The 18,052-nt window shown below is 49.2% G+C and overlaps 1 protein-coding gene across 1 annotated transcript in view; it reads right to left on the reverse strand.

The window, feature by feature from the left end:
- Positions 1-15,263, reverse strand: part of PID1 (phosphotyrosine interaction domain containing 1) — a 90,241-nt gene extending 74,978 nt beyond the window's left edge. Inside the window, exon 1 of the mRNA XM_069792179.1 lies at positions 15,114-15,263. Within this exon, the coding sequence (XP_069648280.1) occupies positions 15,114-15,143 (30 nt within the window). The 5' untranslated portion in view covers positions 15,144-15,263. The remainder of the gene's footprint in view (positions 1-15,113) is intronic.
- Between the last annotated feature and the right edge of the window lie 2,789 nt (positions 15,264-18,052).

The raw sequence follows: 18,052 nt of genomic DNA on the forward strand, positions 1-18,052 counted from the left end.
GCTAGTAACCACATGGCGTTAGGGGTTAACACAGGGTTAACAAGATATTAATCCAAACATGCACATTAGAAACTGAAATCATCTTGCTCCCCATTGTAACTCTTCAGCTCCCCAGGTGAGGACCCAGCCTTTGTTCGTTCATCCAGTGCCTCAGCAGATGAATGCACAGCATCTGAGGTCTGGCTGCTCTCGGAGGAGAGGAAAGGGCAAAACAGCCAAGAAAGAAAAACAAGGAAATGCTCATTCACACGGCAGGGAAGAGGGCAGCCTCCCCGCCATCCAAAGCACCCTGCTGATCCTGTGCCAGGTCCAAAGGAGAAGGACACATCCCTCCACCAAATACTACCCAGGAATGGAGACATATTCCAGATCTTTGCAAATTCGACCCCTGTCAGTGACCATCCTGCCCATTAGACCCTTCACTGTTAACTTCCAGTGGAGTATCTATAATGTAAGCGCTGGTGGCGATGACCATTATTTTTTTTAAGTCATCGCACATCCGCTGTTTAAAGTAATTTTTATATTGACCCACTGGCTTGGAAAAAAAAAAATTCACAAAGAACAACAACCACACAGTGAAAGTTAAGATAAGCTACACAGGGTAAAACTTCAAAATCCCACACAAGTTCAGTGAAATCAAGTCTGAGAAATAACACTGCATTGGACTAGTTGTTTCAGATGTTACTAAGCACTGGCCAAACTCCACACACTTTCTCTTTGCCTTGCAAGAGATGATGATTAGCTAGAAAAACCACACTCCCTTTTGACCGCCAGGCGTACAAAGCAGAACAGCATTAAATATTTCCTAGAGCAAACCTTGGATCTGTATGCAGGGTGCAGTAAACCACCACGTGGGATAACCAGACCCAGCAGTAAATCACCGCACAGCCTTTACAGCGCAAACTCTCGCTATGGATCCCCTTAGCTCCTGGACAGATCTACCAAGGCAGGGAAGCAACTGAAGGCACTGAGCGACACAGCAGTCTCAGGCAGGCAACTACCTCCCATCTCTCTTCCAAAGCCTCGTTCGAAGGCCAGACCCGTACAAACCACCGCGTCCATGAGAATTTTACAAAGCACAAGATTACAGCCCAATTCTCTACGACAGCGTGCACTGCCAGCCCAAATCCCTGCTCCGCTGGCAGTGTGGACGTTAGCAACTCTGCACCCTGTTTGTGCCTGTACACAGGGAGGACTAGACGGGCGAAAGAGTGTGACAATGACGCCAAGTATTGTTAATCACCCAGGCAAAGCAAGTGGTGTTATTCTGGTGCAGACAGCATCACACCCTCTGTTCACCAGGGTAACGTCACTGCACAGTGTAGAGGATCCAGTACACAACGTCACCTTCACATTGTGGGCACCGCAATCACCTCCTTCCAAGTGGAAAAACTGATTACATTAAGGAGGTGATGATATGCTTGAAAGTCATTCCTCCACACCTCCAACAGATGGACAAGTTGTGCTGTGTCAGTTTGTTCCCATTGCAAAACAGTCGCCAAGTCCCGCAGAGTGGTCCCGACAGCCCTGCTCCCTCCCTGGCCAGTCAATCCCATTGGCAATGCAAAGGGAGCCTTCACCTGCTCCTTTAGCTGGAGAGTCCTAACAAAAGGGCTTTAATTAAACTATCTTAAATAAAACTGTACTGCTGCCTGTTGACATCTACTAACTGGGATGCTACAAAGACTGCAATTTTTCTGGAAACTATTACACAGCCATAATGGCTCTGTGTTGATGGCTTTGCAGCACAGTTGCAATGATTAACAGTGACTACCTTAGTTATCTGACTCCTCAAACTCACAGCATTGCTTTACTACCAATATGGGAAGTCACATGTGGCACTGGTATGCCACTGTAAGGACTAGGTTATTTTAAAGCAAATGTTTCAGTCTGATTTTATGCAGTTTTATACCAAGTTGTAAAGCTCAGTAAGGATACCAGTTTTAAAACCTCCCAGAAAGCTGTTTAAAAATTTAAAAAAAAAAAATTAGAAATCACCAGATAGATTCTGGGGTAACGGGGAAGAATATGACTGCACTTTCCTGTTGTCCCATGTATGGATTTGAGACTAAGAAAATGTTAGGAACAATGTTTTTTCTCCCCAGGATGAGGCAGACTGCTCTCTAACTTCAGCTCTGTAATGAGGGCTGCTGGGTAAGAAACACTTTTTTGTTCCTGAGAAATGAGGAAAAAAATAAAAAGCAGAGCGGGCATTTTAAACCCGTTGAAGAAACAAATATATGAAGTTTTCACAAGAAAATATGAAAATAAGAAAAGGCCTTAGGAACAGACTGGATTCACAAACAAGAAATATGATTTTCAGCTGAAAATATTTGCTGAGGCTCCGAAGCCGGGCAGCGGGCTGCACGCTGTGCCGGGAGGCGGCTGCAGGCACTGTGGGGCACTGGGGCCGACAGCCAGCGATGCTCTGAGCCTGCTGCCGGGGCAGCCGCCACGGCCCCGCACCAACCCTCCTGTGAGGGACCCAGGCTCCCTTTTCCCCTCGCAGAGGGGAGGAACCGTGTGACTGTGAGGCTTATTAACACTTCCATAATTATTTTGCAAAGCGGTTTTCCCCCCACCCCAAAGCAAGCGGGCTGTGAGCTCACAGCGTGACACAGACCTTCCTCTGTCCGATACGTAGCAGCCCCTTATCCAAACAGCATCAGGACCCGGTCCAGAGCGACTTCAATAACACACACTTTCCAAAGAGTCATACAGAAACGCTCAGTTCAACTCTCTTGGACATTAAATCTTGTCACATATATCTACTCTTTAAAAAAAGAAAAGGAAGAAAAAAATCAGATAAGATTTGGACCTTTAAACTCAATCAGAGTAAAAGAAACACAGAGTAACTCCACTGGCATTAGCAATGGCACTTAGATTTATACCAACATTCTCAAGACCTTGAATTTGGACCCAAAAAAAGACCCACATATAGAAAGGAGCAAAGTTTATTCCCAAGTGAACAAAATGACATCTCTTCAGACCTTAATGGCTTCTGAAATTCTCTAGCTTGATACAACATTAGTGATTTAAATGCCAAACCACATTCACTTGGCTTATCTTGGAAAGCTCCACATCCACGCGAGAACACCCTCAGACCATAACAGAGGAACGAAAGGTCAGGCTGTTACTTCCAGAATCGGTGCAGTAAACTTCAGAACAAACAAGGTACAGGCATTTCCCTTATCAATGCTGCCCACTGCATGTGCCTAGTTTTCTAAGATCATGTAAGCAGCATGAATAACTTCTGATGTCGAGAAATAAAAATCCTAACCTAAAAAAACCAATATAAATGCCCTCTGAAAATAATTTAAACCAACCAGAAGTGAGCTGTTTCAGTGCAAAGTTTCTGCAGACGGGGCTCCCAGGCTGTGCCTGACCCCAGGCTGCTCATGGACCTCTCTGGTCCCCAGCTGCTGACCTACTCCTCCCACTCCCAGAATCTCTACACCTCTACAAAGCATTTTACGTTAGTCTAAAGCCTCCTTAGATTCTGCCTTTCTGACAAACATCTCCAGATACCTATACCTACGCAGACCTCGCTGCCCCGCACAGCTGGACCCCTGCTCTGACCTGCTGGAGCCCTGTCCCAAGCTCAGAAAACTGGTGGGAGCTTGGCCAAACATGGGGGTGAAATCCCTAAGCTGCAGCTCTGGGATGTCTCTTTCCAGGTGAAGATCTTACCATAACTCATTTCAGCTATCACTTGCAGCTTATGATCTCTTCAAATGTGACTCTCCTTAGGGGAGACGAGCTCCACCACTTCTGCAGCCTGAAACTTGTCAGCATTTTAAACCTGAGAAGGATGTGGGAGAGTGTCTTCAGAAAAGGAACAATTAAGCAGTGACTGACTAGAACTTCAGGGAATACTTTGTCACTGTCCTGAAGTGCCAGGGCTTTTCATGACCCTTGATTATGAAAAGCAGTCATCTCAATCGTTTAGAGACTGGTCCCAGACTCACCGTGATGCACAGAAAGGCCGCCCTTCACCTCCACAGACCCTGCAGCAAGCCTGGTATTTCTGATGGGGCTATTTCCTACACCAGGCAGGCGCAGTCCCCCCTGGACACCACAAGGAAATGATCTGAACTCCGTCACTGTTGAGGAAAACAAAATCCCAAGTCTTTGCAGTGGGCTAACTCCTTGGAAGCGTGCGCCCCGTTACCGAGCCAGAAGCTGCAGGATTGAGAAGGGGAGGTACAAGGACTTCCATGCAACCTCAAAGCTACAAGAAAGAGAAAGAACTAAATATTGCAATGCTGATCTGCAGGAAAAGGCAACAGCATGACCCATCTCAGCGCCTGTAGCCTTTCAAACGGTGCAACTCTTCCTTCTATAGCAGTTCTGTATTTTAGAGGTACAAATGTAAAGCGTTGCCCTTTGAAAATGTTACAAATCCTGGCAGGAAGCTTCAGGGTCTTTAATGAAAAAAGAGCCTCTAAACACCTGATCAAAACAAAACAGTTACTCACAGACAAATGTTTCCTAACATTCCTTATAAACCACTGAAAAGTTATATTGCCATCTCAAATGGCAAGATAAAAGTTAATGGATTCAAAGGCATGGAGGTAAGACTGCATTCTTAAATCTGAGTGATTTAACACACATTTATCAAAGTGAACTGTCCCAACTCGCAGAAAGTAACATCCCTTCTGCAGACCTTGGCGCTGACGCTCCACCAAAAAGCATGCGACAGAGAGGGCTCGGCTCCCCTCCGCTTCCCCCGTCACCCCAACCACGTATCCCGACAGGCAGCTTTGCTGGTGGCCGTGCTGCACAGCCCGGGGGGAGCCAGGGTCACAAATCCAGTTACCAAGGGGCAGCCCAGCCCACGAAGGGGACAGGCTCAGAGCCCGGGCCGACCCCTGTGCCTTGTCCTCGGCTGGAGGATCACCGGGCTTCGGGCGTCTCGGGATTCACTGCTGGGTCCGCTCCTTGCTGCCCAAGAGAAAAATTAACAGCCCAGCACTCTAACAGCACTGCACATCCCTCCAGCAGTTCATTTTAGCAGCAGGCACCAAAGTTGTCTCTACTATCGGGATCTTCTCAGACACACAGTACCAAGCTCAATAGGTCCTTTCAGCCTAACTATCGAGAGGACCAGCGTAAAATTTTCAAAATATCCTTCCTTCTGATTCTAACCCAAACAACAGAGCACAGCTGTGAAAACTGAAGCCTGTGCAGATCCGCGCTGTACAGGCTTCTTCTTAAAAGCACTGGGACAAGATTCAAGCTTCTACATTTTCTGATTCAAATTTATAGTCAGGCACAGAAAATTGCCATGGACTAGGCAAAAAAGAAAGAAAGGAGAAAAAAAAACAAACCACAAAGCAAAAAAAACACCCCACATTAAAACTGATCTAATATCATTCAGCCATGCTGGGACTGGCAGCACAGAAAACAATATGGACACTATGGGATAAGCAAGCCAGCCACAGAAATATCTCACTTCATCCTCTGCACATACATGCAGATGCTTCTAGGTTTGGGTTCATCTCTGCCTTAAAATAGCTACGTATGAGAAATCTGTAAATTGGCTGTTTCTGTACCTGAAGTAATACTTCCTCAGACCCCTCGCAAACAATCGCTTGAAAACATCACTCAGCCCATCAGACAGCTTGAAATCCCCAGCTGCAAAGCAACACACAGCCAAAATCCTCTCTCCAATGTTTGTATTGATTTATCCCTGTTAATCTGATGCTTAAGACGACAATTTTCTGGAAGATGAAAGAAATTCACTGCCACCTTCCACAGACACGCAGTGCAGCAAGCTGCAGCAGAGGTACACGCTACGCCCCAACACCCAGGCAGCTCAGGCAGCTGCAGCTTGGTGTTTGCCTAAGTTCCAAAATGTACTTTTCTGGCAAAAAAAACAGGAAAAACCCCAAACTTTCCAGATGGAAAAGCTAAACATGGGCAAAAGGTTCTGTTAAAAAAAGTCTCAAATCAGGGAAAAAAAAGATTAAAACCCTGTTTTTGAAGTCTGACATTTTTTTTCTAACAATTTTGCTGTTTGTCTTTATGCTTTCCAGCTCCAAGCCTAAGCCAGATGAACCAGCACACCATGACATGACTCTTCTCGTGGTGTTCCTCTCCCCAGCAGAAGGAAATACTAGAAAACTGAGGACAACATTTCTTAACATGACACTAGGAACCAAGTTAAGCATATTAATTTGGACTGGACAGTTTTGATGAATATTAACAGGAATTTTCTTTGCTTGGTTTTTTAACCAGAATGACTAGAGTGAGGGGTAATTCCCCTCCCCAGTAAACTATACCATTTTCAGGTCAGTATCATTGTCATGGGCTCAGAAAGCACAGATTAATCCTGACAGCAGGAAAGCTGGTCCCCAGCTACAGGAAAGCCGCAGAGCTGCTGAGGTTCACTCCAAAGAGCCTCCCCCTGCAGCCATCCGGAGAGGAAACGCTGCGTCTGACCGTCCCTTCTGCCTCTAAACACCCAGGCTCAGGCAGGGAATGGAGAGCTAGAAACTTGCAGGCTCAGATGATGTATTTGATGTTGCCACCATCACCAGGGAGGTCCCATGCCCTTGGTCCCCCGCAGACCCCAAACTCCTCTGTCCTGGCTTCCAGCCAGCAGACACTCTCAGGAAGAAGCTCCATAGCATGGAGAAATATTTGTGTTAAATGACACTGTAGAAACTTTCTGGATCTCCTGTAACAGCTAGATGGGCGAGATTGCTGCCCTGCTCTACAGGCCAGTCAAGCTCAAAGTTGGTACTGACCCCAGCAGAGCTTGGACCAGATCCCGCTGCAAGATCTTCAGGGCAGGTACGCCACCAGTGGGACCAGACTCTGAACATCACTTCTCTCCAGGCACTGAATGAGTGGCCAAGTTTTCAGAAGAGCTCAGTCCACCAGGTAAAACACTCTCTGGAAAAGTCTGGCCCTAAACAGAGGCTCTGAATACTTTGAAACTTACTTCAGGGTCATTCTGAAAGCTTCACACAGAACATATGGAATAACCATCTCTCAAACCCAGAGGGAGCCTGGCACGGGAAGAAAGAGGTGGCCACAAATCTGAGCTTCAGGACACTTAATTAACTTTCTATCTGCTCTCAGTGTTCTTGGCAGTTCCCATCAAATATATCTGGAGAAAATGTTTTCACATGAGGAGACGTTTGAAAATTGTCCAGCATGACACAGACCCAATGCCATGAAGGGGTATGGCACAAGAGCGGCGACTGCGCCAGTGCTATGGCATGGAGATCCCAAACTGAACAGCACTGCATTCGCAGCACAGCTTGGTCAGTAAAACTTATTATTAGTAACTCAGGTCAGAAATGTAGCTGTTAACATTGCCTGGAAGCACAACCAGCCACTAAGCTGTGAGAGGGGAAGCGAAACAGCCCAAAAAAGGCCCCCGACCTGCTCCAGACCTCCCACCCCCTCTCCCTTGAAGCGCTTGGCACGACAGAGCAGGGGAAGCCTGCGAGGAAACAGAGCTGGAACAGGCAAAATTTTTACATTTCCAAATCGACACTGGAATTATTACCACTGATGATCATTTTGTCAGAAAAGTGGTTACTATTTAAATGCTTCCAATGAAAACATATATGGAGGTTCTTTAGAAAGACACCACTTCAGAAGCCATCAATGAACTGCTAAGGTAAGGGTCAGTGCAGCAAGATCAACTTAATCATTCTGAGGCTGTGTATAATTTTGTTGAAGCACCATCATTAAAAAGAATATAAAATACCAGCATACACAATTTATTTTTCTTCTTAAGATTCTATGCATCAAAGATTTATATTTGCCACTCCATATTTTCAGTATTTCAGCAGGAAAAACAAATCATGAAAAGCCATATTAAGTCTTCTCAGGATACACTTACAATCACATTTAAAATCTTTGGTTAAAGTGTTCGGATGCACTTATTCAGAAACAGCCCAGAAGACTAACACTACTGTCACCTGTAACTTTTCCAGCTATTATTTGATGTGCAAATAAGTTCAATTATTATACATGAAAGCACTGGGGGGTGGGGGTGGGGGGGAAGGCAAGTACTGAACATTGCTTAAAGGGACTTTTCAGCTACGCATTTACATGTCTCTGGGCCAGACTCTCATCTTGCTTACACAGAGAGCTAAATCGCAAATGAAGGCACAGCCACGTTGCTGTATGTGCGAGGATGCTAGCACAAAGCTTCGGCAGCGTAGCACACCTCCCATCGCCCAGCTGAAGGGCTCTCTGCTGCGAACACAATCACGCTTGGAAGGAAACCGTAACGCTCTGGACACGCCACTGCTGACTGTCCTGCTGGCTGCCACCAGGGACAAAGAGAAAATAAGAAACAGGCAGTTAAAACTCTGAACTACTTAGACCGAATGCTTCAGTTTGTCTTCCTTCAAGGAAATCACTGCTTTATTTTTTTTTTTTATTTTTCTTGGTCATCAAAGAGGCTGTCAGCTTCATAAACAGAAACTAGTAGTACACTATAAACGAACCCTTAAGATCATTTCCCAGGGGGCTTTCCACAAGGCAGTCACTGATTTTGATTTTCTTTTGGTCATAGAATGCTTCCCAAAATTAGCATTTTTCCAGAGCCATTCATTTTCTACAAAGAATAAATAATGTAGAAAAAAGAAACTGCCCAAGCTAAGTGGTGCCAGATGAGCTTGCTGGAATCACAGAGCTTTGTTTTAAAGATCCCTGACTGATGTAAAGTCATAGCAACAAACCAGTGCAAAAACTTTGATGCCTTGAAAGATATCCTGAAGCTATATAGTGCCAAAACACTAGGCTGTAATACTTCCCGGACGTTTGCATGCACATGACTCACGCTTAAATTTCAAATACTTTTCACTTTTTCCTTCTTACATAATACTTAATGAAACCAGAGTTCAGTAGTAGTATCGGTCCTGCTATACATGTCTTGCAGCTGTTTCTGCCTAGACAGCTGTTTGCGTGCTTTACACTTACAACCTGTTTGTATTTGGTTTAAAAAGGAGGTTTTCCATATGCTTTGGAATTGGAAGAAAAATTGGAAAACTGTTGTTTCAACTGACTGTATACTGCATTTTTCAACATACATATGCATCTGAACACTGGACACAGAAAGTTGAGAAGTTGGTTTTGAAAGCACCAGTAGCACCTAAAACCACATTAAGTCTGAACACATGCAAACATTTGTCACAAAACCACTGCACCCGTGATTACCTCAAAGCCATCACACACGTGCAAATCTGCCCAGAGCTGACTTTTCTTTAGTGAAGAGTTTCAATGTTCCAGACATGGGAAAGGCGTTTGATGTGTATACTAGGTGGTAGTGGATGCATGTAATACGCATGTAAAGTGCATGTATTTAGCAACAGAGTCTATCATCCCAAAATCTAAAAGTATTAGTAGATTCAAGATGCACAGTTACAGGATATAGTAACAAATCTCAGCAAAACAAGCGATGTGTTTCTGAAGCCTCAGAGAGCAGTGCTTGCAGGCAGGCCAGAAGGTGAGCAGCAACACCCCCAATACTGCTGCTCTCACCTTTTTCACTTCCACCAATAGCTACACTGTTTTTACTGCTATATCTTAATGATATGGAGGTAAATTACACCAGCAACTCAAAGACCATGGTAAAGCAACTTACACAAACTTATTTGCCATGGACTTCAGAGGGGCTCCACAAGTTACATGATGGCAAAATTAAGCCTCTGGGTTCAGGGAATCAAACTTGCCGCAGTAAAGAAGGACCTGAAGCTTCCTGCCCTCCATCACCCACTTCACTTCATCGCATCTCGCCCACCCGCAGCTCTCCCCCACAGTATTTCACAGCACACTAGAAGAGATGTGGAACTATTTTATGAAAGAAATAAATTCTAGCAATATAAGAATATGCTGCAGCCATCCACTATTAAATCCTTGCCCAGAAATGGCCCAAAACTGTGGGTTTCGGTAAGAAAATTGAATTTCCAGATGAGCAAACAGAGAATCACTGAAGTCCTATCGTGAACACTTGGCCATTTGCGCATCCTTATGATGCCACTTCACCAAACGATGTCCAGCCCCAAAGCAGGGAGGCAGCGGGTGGCAAGGGGGTTTTTCTCATTGTCCTCCAGTGGTTTGGGGCTGGCCTAGATGATGGCAGAAACCAAGCGACCACTTGGCCAGAAGCAACTGCATGCCCAAGAAAAGCATCTGAAACAACAGCGTTTTCCCACCCAGACCTGCAGGCAGGGGCAGGATGCAGGATGGGAGCCAGCTCCACGACACGGCACTCCTGTCTGCTCCCCACTACCTGACTCCTGCTTATGCAAGCCCATCAGCTGTACCACCTGCAGAAGAAATGCGAGAGCTTCTCCAAAAGGAGGGCTCATGGGCACTGCTCAGCTCAGGGACTCCCAGCATTACAGCATGAGGCCAGGCAGCACCAGCATCGCTGTGTCTCCCACTCCAGGGGAAAAAGTATTTGGATGCGGTGATCCCTATTACCCACACGTGTTAAGAGATGCAGGAAAACTTATAAATAGGGCTTATAAACAGCATGACCTTGGAAACTATGCAGCCACTGGGATTTATTACCTAGAAACAATGTCTGGCATCAAGCTTCCAGGAAAATTTAGGTTTCAAAGCAAATAGCAGTCATCTCTCAGACAGGCATATGAAACTGCACGAAGATGTTGCTTGTTTTCAAAAACCACTTCAGAGTCCTCACGGGAGCATTGCCGAGGCCAGCGGCTCTGAAATCCCAGCTGCACCGCCGAGGCCTCCCGACCCTCACATCCCAAACCAGGCACAGAGGGTACATTTGGAAATAATTTTAAAGAAAGATTTCAGAAGATTTTCGGCATCATTTCAACCAGTGCCGCTGCCACAAACGTCAAGCCAAAAATCAGAGTGCACTTCTTATAACCATCGATAAGGTCTGCTGCAAACACGGCAATGAAAACCATACCCAGAAGGTACAGTGAGCCCTGGGCTGGAGCCCCAGCGTTCCCAGCAAGGAGAACAATCTATAAATACCTGAACAATTCCCTGGTCACTGCTCCAGCAGAGGAGACAGGGAGGCACACACGTGTTCGGTATGTTCACCCACATTTTACTGAACACAAACCAGGAATGCCACCACAAAAAGTAGAGGGGAAGAAGTCTTCAAAAAAGACACAGTCCCAGATCATCTCTTTTACATTAAGCGTGAATAATGCTAATGCCTGTATTACCTGCAAAATCACAATCTTCTTGAGTACCACACCAGAGACTCAATGATCCCTGTGGTATACTCCTGCGACATCCCAGCTGTGCCGTTTCCCGTATAACTGACTGTCCCACTAACTTTGGAGAAAATACACATAATTGCAATGTTGCTATGGGTGAAAGAATCACAAAAGGTGAAAGGAACAGCAGAAGAAAAAGCAGGCTTTGCTGTATTATATTTTCAAGGAAATTCCAGAAACCTGGATATTTATATTTTTCTAACTTATCCTTCTAATCCATTTAATTCAATTCAACATATCTTCCAGGAACAGCGAGGCTTCTTCATTAAGCAGCAGGATAACAGGAAAAGCTTCCGTCAGAGACAAGTGGAGTGGAGAACACAGTGACAAAAAAACCCAAAACAAAACAAAACAAAAAAACAAGCGATCACAGCTTATTCCAGCAAAGCCAGAAACCAAAGCCCCAGGAAGGGGGGCACATTTCAGCAGCAGATGAAGCTTTCAGCAGCAAGTGGCCATGACAGCAGTGGGGACAAGTCCAGCTCATGCCCCAGCTCATTGCATTTTTCTAACCCAGCAGCTGATGACACTTCATTCCTATTGCATATGCGTGAGCTGTGCTGCTGACCTCACTACTGGAATTGTACCCGTCTAGCCAACGCCAAAAATTTCAACACAAACTGTGAAACTTGACAGGACTGAGCACATTCGGAACAAAAGTAGATCTTACACAAATGGCCACAGACCAGGAATGCGCAGCCTTGTCATACACTGCACAGGACTGGGAAAGGAGACCCGCGAGCAATAGATGACCGTAGCACGCTTTGTCAGAACACCACAGGAGTCTTCACGCCACGATACTCACTGCCATTTAAGTTAAACATACACAGCTCGCCTTAGCAATGAGGGCAGGACTGACCCATACCAACAGGCATCCACTTCCAAAGTCGGTTCATACTTTCCCTTACTGAACCAAGCCAAAAGAAATATTCTGAAAGATGAAAATATTTTCTCTGCCGTTTTACTTAGTACAGAGCTACAGCATGGACTAACAACAAACCTGCACTTCGCCATGACTGGATATTAACGCAAGACACATCTGGGTCAAAATTACGCCACATAAAACTCACACGTTAAAATGCCAAGAAAGCTGTGCCAGCTCCATACTTTCTGCACCCATAGATCAGCTGGAAGGAAAACCTTTAGAAGACAGGGCTGGACCTGCCATTATACATCCCCCAAATATCCTACAGCAGCGACTTGGCATAACCCATAATCACAGAATACACAAATAGAGACCGTAAGATGTCATCTACTCTACCCAGTGACCAAATATCCCCCCACTACAACCTAAATCCCATGCCCAGCACCCTCCCAACACATGCTTGCCAGCCAGGGTGAGCACTTGCAAAGCCAGGGACAAGCAGAAGGCCCCCCTTCAACACCCTGATGGCACCAAGATTTGTTTCACAGCAGCTGGGTGCCAGGAGAGAGGGAACCTGGGACAAAGAGAGCAACACGGGACATCGGAAACTGAATTAAGACTTTGAGGGGGAGAAAGAAGGGAAAAAACATGCATTTATTGCCTTGCACAAGCTCTTCTCGGGAGAGGCGGGCAAGCGCTCCCAGCAGCTTTGGTCAGGCTGGTGATGCAAAACACATGGTTCTTGGTGGCAGAAGGGGAGATCAGGCTACTTGAAATGACCAGGTTTCAAAGGTTTTTTGGAGAAAAAAAAATTCAAAGGGGTTGGGGATATTAGGTAGTCTATTGCCCATGCAACTCTGGCTCATGTGTATGTGGATTAGGATCTGGCTTTCAATTACAGGATCACATCTTAGTCCCAGCATCCTTCCACTCACTGCATTCATTTTGTCCACCGTTCACTATGTTGTTATTTAACCTCTTGTGTGAACACAGAATTATTATGGGCTTCTTGTGACTTTTCCAAGGCTTTCCCCTTCTCCCCATTTTAGGAGCTGGTACAAGTCCAAAGCATCATTTAATTCTGTAATTTTGGATCCCTCTGGCTTGTTTTTTTTTAGATCACCTACAGCTCTTCACGTATTTCCTCAGCAACTCCTGTTGGCAAGAACTGCATTTACAGGCACTCAGCATTTCCGGAGGCTCAGGATGCCTGGAGCCTCCAGCTAGCGGCAACCAACGGTAGGTTGCACAAAGTCAGTGGTCACTGCTGAGAACTTTGGTGCTCGTGGCTCCCCTCCAGCAACAGGGAGGAGCACGGGCTCCCCTCACCACAGGCCAGTGTTGTGCTGCAACAGGTAAGCGAGAGGCCCAGCGAGCATCCCCCCTCCAGGCAGCCCTGGTTCCCCACAGCATGTAGCCTTTCCCACCTACTTCCTAAGGCAAGGCCCTACCAGTGCGCAGGATACATGAGGCAGCTAAATAAGATTACACTCACAATCTTATTCTGCAAAACATAAGCACTTGGTTTTCTTTAGTCTCGCGTGCTCTTGTAGGCAGTATCAGATATTTGTGATATTAATATCTTGTTATTTTAACACCTCCTAATTCCACAAAGGGGGCAAGTAGCCAGCCTGTACGATACAGACCAGTACAGCACTACTAATTCCAGCTTTGCCCCTCTTTCCCTTCCCTTCCCTCACCTTCTCCTTTGCCCCCAACTGCTGGGTGCAGCCTCACCTCAGGTCCTTCCCCTGCAGCAGCATCCCCCAGCACACACTCCGGCCTCAACAACCGGCCCAAGATCATTAACTCCTTAACACGGGCGATCTTGCTGCTGGTGTTTAGTACAGAGAGGTTTCTGGCTAACACGTGGGAAGCAAATAAATAACACGCTCACATAGTTTTTACCCTGGAATCCATCAACTATGGATGCGGCACATCATTCCTATCCACTAAAAACCAAGTTTCATGCTGTAGAGAAAAGTATGCCTTTTTAACAGTGGGAATTATTCCCGTTACTGGCTGGTGCAGATTAAAGCTCAGGGATCTGCTCAGCTTGGCTTTGCTATCAACTCAAATCAAACTGCTGAATTTTCTGCTTGACGATATCAAAGCAGATTCTCAATCTGAATTGCAAAAGCAATAATAACCTTTTCTTGTCATCTGCTAAGACCATTGACTCTTACTTAAAACGTCCAGTTCTCTGTCACTAGACACTTGCTCTGGAAAACTATATGAAATCGACACAGTGGAACTACAAAGTGAGTTTTATTTCATCTTGCTCTCTGCCTGTCTCAGATTTCACCGGGAATATGAAATACGCATACAAGCATACATTTAAAGAAGGGAGAGCCAGGGCTAGCAGAGCCAGACCCGCTGCAAGAGGGTGCGGGCCGCCCGGCAGGGCGCGGGGAGGCGGCGCGGGGGGCCCCAAGTTCCCACGGGCCAGCCGGACCTGTAGATTTCGGGGTGGCAAACGGCTCCGGCGGGACTTCGCGTCCCCCGCGCCCCCGCTCCGCGGGTCTCGCGCGACCGCGGCGGGGGACCCCTCCCGCACCGCGGAGCCAGGCGGCGGCCGGGCCGGCGGGGCTCCTCCTCACCCGAGGGCTGCGCGGGGAGAAGCCCCTACAGGGCGCTTCCTCCGCCGAAACCCCACCGAGCCGCGCCGCCTCCCGGGGCCGGGGCGGCCGCGGCCGCGCCGCCCCTTCCCGCCGGCACCAAAGCCCCGCCGGGAGCGCCGGAGCCGCCGGGCAGCGGCAGCCGGGACCCGGGATGCCGCCGGGGCAGCGCCTCCCTCCCCCCGCACTCTGTCTGTGTGCGTCCCGTGTCCCCGCGCCCCGCACCCCCCCCCCCCCCCCGGAGGCGGGGGGAGAAGTTGCAACAAACTCCCGGTACCGGCGGGTGATGCTCCGGCGGCCCCGCTCCCACCGCCACAGCCCCCGCCGCCCTCCCCGGGCAGCTCCGCGGGCTCGGCACCCCCCGGCCCGGCCCGGCCCCCCGCCCGCGCCTACCTGCAGCCGCTCCGTGGCCGGCTGCCACATGGTGCCGCGGCGGCGGGAGGCGCTGCCGAGCGGGCGCCGAGCGCGGCTCTCTGCGGGCGCGCTCCCCTCCGCGCCGCGCCGCTCCCCGCCCCGCCCCGCCGCTCCGCCCACGCGTGTCCGCCGCGGGGCGGCGGGGGCGGGGGCCACGCGCGGACCCACTCGCCAGCGCGGGGACCGGCTGCGGCGCGGCTGTCCCCGTGGCACAGCATCCCCCGCGGCCCGGCCTCCACCTGCAGCCGCCCCCGGGGGACACGCAAGGGAAGGGGAGCAGGGCAGACGGCCCCGGCTGCCGACGTCGGCCGCACGGCATCGCTCTCTCCGGGCAGAGGTGCCAGCCTCCCCACTGGCATTCGCTGTGCGCTGCCTGGGAGGGTGGAGGGGGCCCTCCAGGGGAGCCCTCCCCAGAGGCCGCCTTCCTCACAGCAGCTGAAACTTTTTCCTCCTGTTCTGCAAGAGGTTTAAACCGCTGCCAAGTCAGCGGGACGCTGCCCCGCTCCGTGAGGCCCAGGCTGCGGCTGGCACGGAAGGGGCGCGGAGCGCAGGGAGCCCCCGGTTGGGGTCAGGATCCCTCCCTCCTGCCCCGTCAGTCCCGAGGTGGCTGAGGGGCCCGCACCACACTAGCCGCAAGGCCACGCTCAACTGTTTCATAGCACCCGCCATCAACAGCTCCGGCAGGACGAGGACAGGCTTTGGGATCTGCCTCCTCCTGCTACGGGGCGGTAAAATACCCCATAGAGCATCTTGACTGCCTTTCCCCAGAACCAGCCTGAACCTCTGGTGCTATATTTGGGGTGCAGATGGAGGGGTGGGGGCACACTGCCGCAAGGAGCCACGCCAGCCCTGCTGAAGCTACAGCAAGCGGCACTGCACTCGCCCTCGCGTCGGCGCGCAGCCCAGCCCAGGCCCCAGCCGCGCTTTGGGCTCCTCCTGCCCCCTGCCTTGTGCGAGGCCTGAGCCACGGGAGTGGCAGAAATACAACCGTTTCCAACCCCCAAGTCTGGCAGCGCAGGTAGCAGCAGATTAAGGCATAGCACTTGCAGTCGACGGATTTTTTCCCAAACACTGAGGTGCAAAAACTCATCTCCTCGGGTCCCACAGCACGCACCCACCCGCCTCTCCCCTGACCTGCCGAGATACACCTGCACCACAGCAGCAGCACCTGTCTCAGCTCCAGCCGCCACACAGACGTATAATGAAAATTGTTTTCAGTGTTATTAAAATGATGCGTGAATCACCACATTCACGTCACCCTCACAAATATCTGACTTGATGTTTCCATCTCCTTAGATGGATCCGCTCTGTGGCGCCTGCCGGGCGGTGGGGGCGATGCTGTTACTGGCCCCAAACGAGCTGTCGGCCAACGGCACCCTACACCTGTGTGGGACATCCCTTTAAGCAGTAAAAGGCAAAAAAAGAGACCGGAGTCCTCTTTTGCTATCTGGGAGGTCAAAGGCGAAACCTCCAGGAGCACCTAAATGACTCTGGTGCTTAGGCCGTGTTTTCAGACATGGCAGAGCCACATCCCGGCCGCCACACGCAATGGAAGGAGCAGTGCCAGGAGCGCGGTGCAGCCACGAAACCTGAGGCAAGCAATGGGGGCTCTCCCATGGCTCTGCCCCAGCACTCGCAAGGACATGCGCATGCTCTGCCCCCAGCTTGTGCAGGGGCATGCAGGCATTGCTCTTCCCCATGGAGATCAGAAATGCCACAGAAAAGGGAAAGTCTCTGCAGGCTCCTGAACTGCACCAAAGAATGTTCTTCCAGGCACAAAAGCTGCCACCTGCCCTCCCTGCTGAGCTGGGGCCACCTGGGCAGCACCTCATGCTTGAGTGCTGGGAAGATTTGTTAAAAAAACAGAGGAGCGTGTCTCATGCTTGTCCCAAGCGTTAACCACCCCACCCCGCAGCCTGCAAGACAGGCTCCCAAACCTGCTGTGGGTGCGTGAGCCTGAGGGGCAAGTGCAATATCATTTCAGTGTCAGTGCTTTAAATAGCAAAGCAAAGCAATACTTAAGGGCATCTTCTCAAAAAGCCAGGCATCAGGTTCACCTATGAACAAACCATGACCCTTGCAGGGTGGCTCTGCCACACAGCCAGTCTCCAGGACCAACACCCTGAGACACGTTGCAGGATCCGGGCGAGGCTGCACCTGGTCAGAGTGAGGCCTCAATGAACGTAAACTTTTAAATTGTTTCTGAAAACACTTCACCAGTATATCCCCTAGTAGTGACAGCCCAATGAAAGCGATTCAAGTCTTGCAGCTTCATTTACTGATGCATCACCCTCCTCTCTCCAGGAAGGGAAGCACTAACCCTGCACAAGCTCCTGGCTGAGACGCCCGCCAGAGCTCTCCCCTTCCCACTAGACGAGCAAACACCGTGTCCCTGTCACCCTCTTGGTTCTTCCACCTGATGCTTACACTCCTGCGCAACGGCATATTCTCAAAACCTCACTCTTCTTCAAGTGAACTCTGGAACAGTTTCATCGATCCTTCCCATATGGGTAAATCCACCCACCATCGCTGCTTGAACCAGCTGGGAGCAGGCGCAACGCGGGCTGTCAGCAGCAGCAGCACACAAAGTAAGTTCAGGATCTGCAATTAGCAGAAGACGACCAACCCTACGGCTGGAGGCTGCTTCTCTCATAGTTTACATTACTTGTATACAAACTAAAACAACTGGGGGGAAATCTGCATTTACTGCAAAATGGGTGGCATGCTATTAGAACAAGCAAGCAGAAACAGTCACTCAATTTCCAAAAGGATGTGAAAACAGAGAAAATGAATGCTGTAGGCTTCAGGCTGAGGTTGTATGAGAGGAAGGTAGGGGTGGAAAGGAGCAGCTTGATTGCAAATTTCTGAAATCAAACTGGTTGATTAAAAAGCAGTCTGAGTCCCCCAAGCCCTGCCAG

The sequence above is a fragment of the Haliaeetus albicilla genome, chromosome 9 (assembly GCF_947461875.1).
Source record: "Haliaeetus albicilla chromosome 9, bHalAlb1.1, whole genome shotgun sequence".
NCBI lineage: Eukaryota > Metazoa > Chordata > Aves > Accipitriformes > Accipitridae > Haliaeetus > Haliaeetus albicilla.